We start from the raw sequence: 4,989 nt of genomic DNA, 5'->3' as shown, positions 1-4,989 counted from the left end.
AACATTACTCCACACCTCAATTATTTTTTCTTTCTAAAATCAGAAAAAACGTTTTTCTAGTTTTACATTATCAGTTTTCTGTAAACAGACTAGAATTTTTGACAATTCACCATCATGGGTCTGAATTCTCTGTTGGTTCTATAGGGCATTCACTATTTAATTTTACTTTTCATTCATCTTCTCATGATTTTCTAGCTTTCCTTTTCCTTGTCTGGCTCCTCCTGAACAGCAAGCTGAGATTTTTCATAGAAACATGAATTGTCACAGTGAGATCTTTGCTGAGTGTGGCTAGTTTAGAGCCCAGCACTGTGTGAAGTCAAGGAGGATTAACCCTCTAGCCATCATTTTGTATTTACTAGGCATTGCTCATGTTATTGCCTGGCCACTCACTCTTAGCAGATCCTTCACCAGCTCTGCACCAGACTTTCACCTTTGCAACTCTATATCACCCTGAGCTATCAACAAACTTCATCACGCCAGGAGCACATGGTCAGAGACAGGCATGTGGAAAAAGGCCTTGTCTTTCTGTGCTTTCACACTCCCAGAGGCTGCTTCAAGCCCTGGACATTACACAAATAGCTACAAAACCTATTTGGAGTTACAAAGGATCCAGCCTAGGTGAAGGGACAGGGTGGGGTTTGAGAACCTCCCTTCTCCCGCACTACAGAAAGTAACCTCCTGGTACCTCAGAGGAGAGCTGCTTGTCTGTAAATGAGCTCTCCATGTGAGGAGTTCATTTAAGTGCCTCCAAGTTCCCAAACTGACAAGCACTGTCATTCAGCAGCAGCATGCAGTGCTCTGCAGAGCCTGTCAGTCCCTACCAGAGCTTTGGGGGTCACCCTACTGCCCTTCTGCCTGCTGTGGGACAGAGAGATCAGTGTCAGCTGCATGAGGAAAGCAGAACTCAGCCCTGTTATATTTTTGGTGACCTTTGAGGACCTCACCTGCAGACCCAGGTAGTTGCACTGTCCCATTGTGCCACCTCTGTTCACAGTCACCCTGCCAGGGGACCTGGGCAGGTAGGGTGCACCACACAGCTGAGTGCAGAGGGAGACCTGAGCTGTCCAAGCTGCAGCTTGTGCTGCTGTGCAGGTCCTGAACAAGGCATACAGAGCCTGCAGCACGAAGGTGCAGGGGACAAACTGCACCTGAACTAAGAAAGCATTACAAAGGAAATGATCACAGCACGTGGCCAGTCCAGTCCAGACAGAAAAAACAGGCTTCTAGCAGAAATGATAAGTGGCTTTGACCTGGATTTTCTAGAAAATCACAGACTGACCACACTAAAGAGGGTCTTTTGGGAAATGGGGTTGACATACTCAAGAAGCATTGAAATAATCTCAACTGAGACTATTTCAATGCTTCAACTCAAGAAAATCCTGACTGTGAACCCCCAGTCACTCCACATCTCTGGTATCTTCAGTTCCTGTACTCTGACTTAAATCAGCAGCACCTTTCCCAGTGCAGTGGACAGCCCTCAGAGAGGATGCACAGACAGTTCCTCTGGCCATCAAGTGCAAAGTGCTTATCACACAGAAACCTGGTCCTGGTGAAGCCCTGCAGAAATTGCTGAGTTTATAGTCCTCATCTGTGGGATGGACACAGCTCTCCACTTGTAACTGGGACACTGTAGGTCACAGTGGTGTGTACCACAGAGCCTGCACTCCCCCTCCAACAAGAACTGACAGCTTAGAAAATGGTTATCTTGTGGTTGAATTACTTTTATTCTGAGGTTGCCAACTCTTCACTGCTTACCTCAACCTGCAGCTACGCAGAGACAACAAAGCTCTTCCAGGTCTCCAACAGCCCATTGCCACAGCCCTAAGCAGGGCTCTCCCACCTTCAACAAAAGCCCCAGCAGTTATTTTTTGACCAGGTCTCCAGACTGCACAGGCATAACCACCAAAAGGAGGGGACTTTAACAACTGGTGTTGAGTTGTGCAAGGAACAAGACCAGGGGACACTGACAGACAGCTCAAAGTGGTTCAGCCATTCCAATACTAGCATCCATAGCCCCATTACTACAGGGCAGGAAAGGAACACACTTGGATGTATCCCTACTCTGCAAAGGAACTGGCTGGAAACCCTTTAAAAAGGAAAAACCAAGCCCTGTAAAAGTAGGAGAGCAATGGCTGTCTTGATTTTTAGAGCCTTTGTGATATAGAAAACTGCAGCAGAGAGCTGCACTCAGTCTGGAAGGACTCATCACCCACTTGTCCAAGCAACTCTAAATCTTTAAGTCCTTAAAAGTCCTTTAAATCTATATCTTTAAATCCTTTCCAACCATTCTATGATTCTATCACCTGCAGCAAAAGCCATTCTGCAATAAAGCAACACCATCCATCTGTAATTTCTCCTCAGTACAGAAAAGGAGCATCTCATCCTCCCAGCCACGCTTTAAGGACTTAGTTCCAAACATTAAACTAGAAACCCAATCCTTCCAACTCGAGTGTCTGGGGGGGGCACACAAGTGACAGGACCTACAGCCCACCAGCAGGAGCAAAGGCAACGCTTCTCCCAGCGATCCACACTCACGGGAACTGAACAAATGCACACCGGAGATATTTCAGCTTTTATTCGCAAATCCATCTGTACATTCCGACTCGCCGAGTGGCAGCTGCCAGGGGCCGGCAGCACCAGGGGGCAGCAGCAACCAGGAGTCACCGGAGCGCCTGGAAACAGGAGCCAGCGGAGGAAACCAAACCCCGCCGGCTTTTGCATCTCACCTTCTCTGAGCAAGGGAATTGGAAATCGAGTCATCTTTATCACATTCAGAAAGGTGTTGGATTTAAAGTCCTGCGCGTTCAGCATAACGATCTCGAGTTGAAGTGACTATTCTGCAGAGCAACTTGAAAACTATCCCAGGCTTGCTTTTCTCAAAGCCAACATCTTAAAGCTGCAGTACTCTCCAGGCATCTTTCCCAGCAGTCCCAAAGCCAAATAACAGAAGGAGCCCTTGCAAATAAATAATCACAGGAAAATAAATAAGATTAGAACTGAAATATACAGTTACATGGTCTTTATTTGGTTTCAGAGGTGGAAAAAAGTGGAGCCAGACTGCAGCTTTAAGCCTCATGCCTGAATCAACCTCAAACACTTGGTAAATTTTACAGCTGATTAGCAGTACCGGTCCGAGATCTGAAGTTCCACGGAGATGAACATTTAGGCACAAACGCACACCCTTCCCCAAGGCATACTTTATTTTTGCAAGTTAGAAAAAAGCCTGCTATGGGGAAGTGCCCCTTCCCGAGCTGAACAGACATGACTGAAGACCTATTTACTGTCACAGTAAAACATCCCAACAAATAACTAACCCCACCCATGGTTGCAAGGGAAAACTGGTTCAAACCATGCACCAGGGAGACAATTCTCTCTCAGGATCCTTCAACTCCACTGGCACCACAGATTCCACGAGCAAATCCAGCTACCAGCAGGGCTGCCAGCTGCCTATGGCTTCTTGTGCTCCAAGCCTAGTTGAGGAAAGTCATAAGTCCATTATTTCTACTTAAGCCAGAAATCCTGTTAATGTCATTTAGAGGCAGTTCTACAGCAGGAGCTCTTGATCTGCTCTCTGTTTGGGGCGCACCAACCCCCTCTCCAGAAACTCCCATACAGAAAAAACACACAGAAGAGAAAAGCAATCCATTGCAAGCCAGTGTCCGATGATTGTCCCTTTGGGGAGGGCAGGAATCCAGGACAGGGCAAGGCAGGGGAAGGGAAGAGGATGGCAGGTGGGGAAAAGTTAGAAACAAACTCAAAACCACCAAGACACAAGGAGGAGCTCAAAGCCCCTCAGCAGCTGATGGCACTGGGTTGCTGTTTGCTAACAAAGTCTGAAATGAAGTCGAACTCGTTCTGTCCCAAGAATAACTCTGGCAGCTCCTGAATCCGGTCCAACCCCAGTTCCAGGACAAGGGATGTCAAGACCTCCTCATCTATAAGATCAGTGTCCATAACATTCAATGTCAGCGCTGGTGAGGGCATGTGCTGCATGCCCGGGTGCTGGCCTGGCCCCACTCTGTACTGCTGGGCACCCGCTCCCATGGGCCCGTTGCTCATGCCCAGCGGGTGGCCCTGATACTGGGTGTTGAGTTTTTGTAGGTGCATGCTGGCCATGAGCTGCTGGGTGCCCACCGGCCCCATGTACTGCTGCTGCTGCTGACCCGGGCCATTGAACATCATCGCGTTCTGCATCTGGTGGTGGCCCATCTGTCCGCTGAGGCTGGGTCTCGGCCTCATGGCACCGTCCATGCCAGCCCCTCCGTAGGGCATCATCTGAGCGGCGGCAGGCAGCGTCCTCAGCACATGCTGCCCGTGCTGCGGGGGTCCCTGCAGCCCGCTCACCCCCATGCGGTAGCCCTGCAGCCCGGCGCCACCGTGGCTCATCGGCATCATCATATGCTCGGCCATGCCTCCAAGTCCCTGCGAGATGACAGCGGCTCGGCCACGGCTCCCGGGGACGGCTCCGCGTCCCGCTCCCGCCGAGCCGGTTCCGACAGAAGATCCCGGTGAGCTCCCACCTCCTCCCGGGGGAAGGCACCGCTCCGCTCGGTCCGCTGGCGGGGGAAGCTGCGCGGAGCCCCGGCCGGCCCCGCCGGGAGCCGGGCTGTGCCTGCGCGGTACGCACCGGTCCGGGCTCCGGCGGGCAGCAGCTCCCCTCTCCGGCAGCGCTGGCTCTGCCGAGCTGGGCTGAGCTCCCCGGGACGGGGCTGGGCTGGGCTTGGCTTGGCGGGCCGGGAGTCAGAGCTCCGCTCCCGCTCTTATAGCGCGGCGGGCGGGGGCGGCCCCGGCGCCCATTGGAGCGCGGGCGGGCGGCCCGGCCCCGCGGGCGGGAGGGAAGGAGGGAAGGAGGCGCGGCGGGCTCGCTCCGGCCCTGCTCGGCTTGATAATCCCGCCACTGCAGCCTTGTGGCACTGCGAGCGGCAGCTCGTCAGCTCTCTGCAGTCCCCTCTCCGGTGCCCTCCTCCTCACAGTGCCCCTGCCCAAGTC

General features: G+C 52.2%; 1 protein-coding gene across 1 annotated transcript; it reads right to left on the bottom strand.

Annotated features, from left to right (window-relative positions):
* Positions 1-2,560: 2,560 nt before the first annotated feature.
* On the bottom strand, positions 2,561-4,729 carry LOC103822566 (cbp/p300-interacting transactivator 3). Its single transcript, XM_009097548.4, has one exon. The coding sequence runs from the start codon at positions 4,408-4,410 to the stop codon at positions 3,793-3,795; it is 618 nt and encodes a 205-aa protein (XP_009095796.1). The 5' UTR covers positions 4,411-4,729; the 3' UTR covers positions 2,561-3,792.
* Between the last annotated feature and the right edge of the window lie 260 nt (positions 4,730-4,989).

Source organism: Serinus canaria, chromosome 23 (genome assembly GCF_022539315.1).
Source record: "Serinus canaria isolate serCan28SL12 chromosome 23, serCan2020, whole genome shotgun sequence".
Taxonomy (NCBI): domain Eukaryota; kingdom Metazoa; phylum Chordata; class Aves; order Passeriformes; family Fringillidae; genus Serinus; species Serinus canaria.
The sequence above is the reverse complement of the archived record's forward strand: the minus strand, read 5'-3'. Positions and strand labels throughout refer to the sequence as shown.

Coding starts and splice junctions, on each gene's coding strand:
- LOC103822566 (XM_009097548.4), bottom strand. CDS start 4,410: ATGGCCGAGCATATGATGATGCCGATGAGCCACGGTGGCGCCGGGCTG.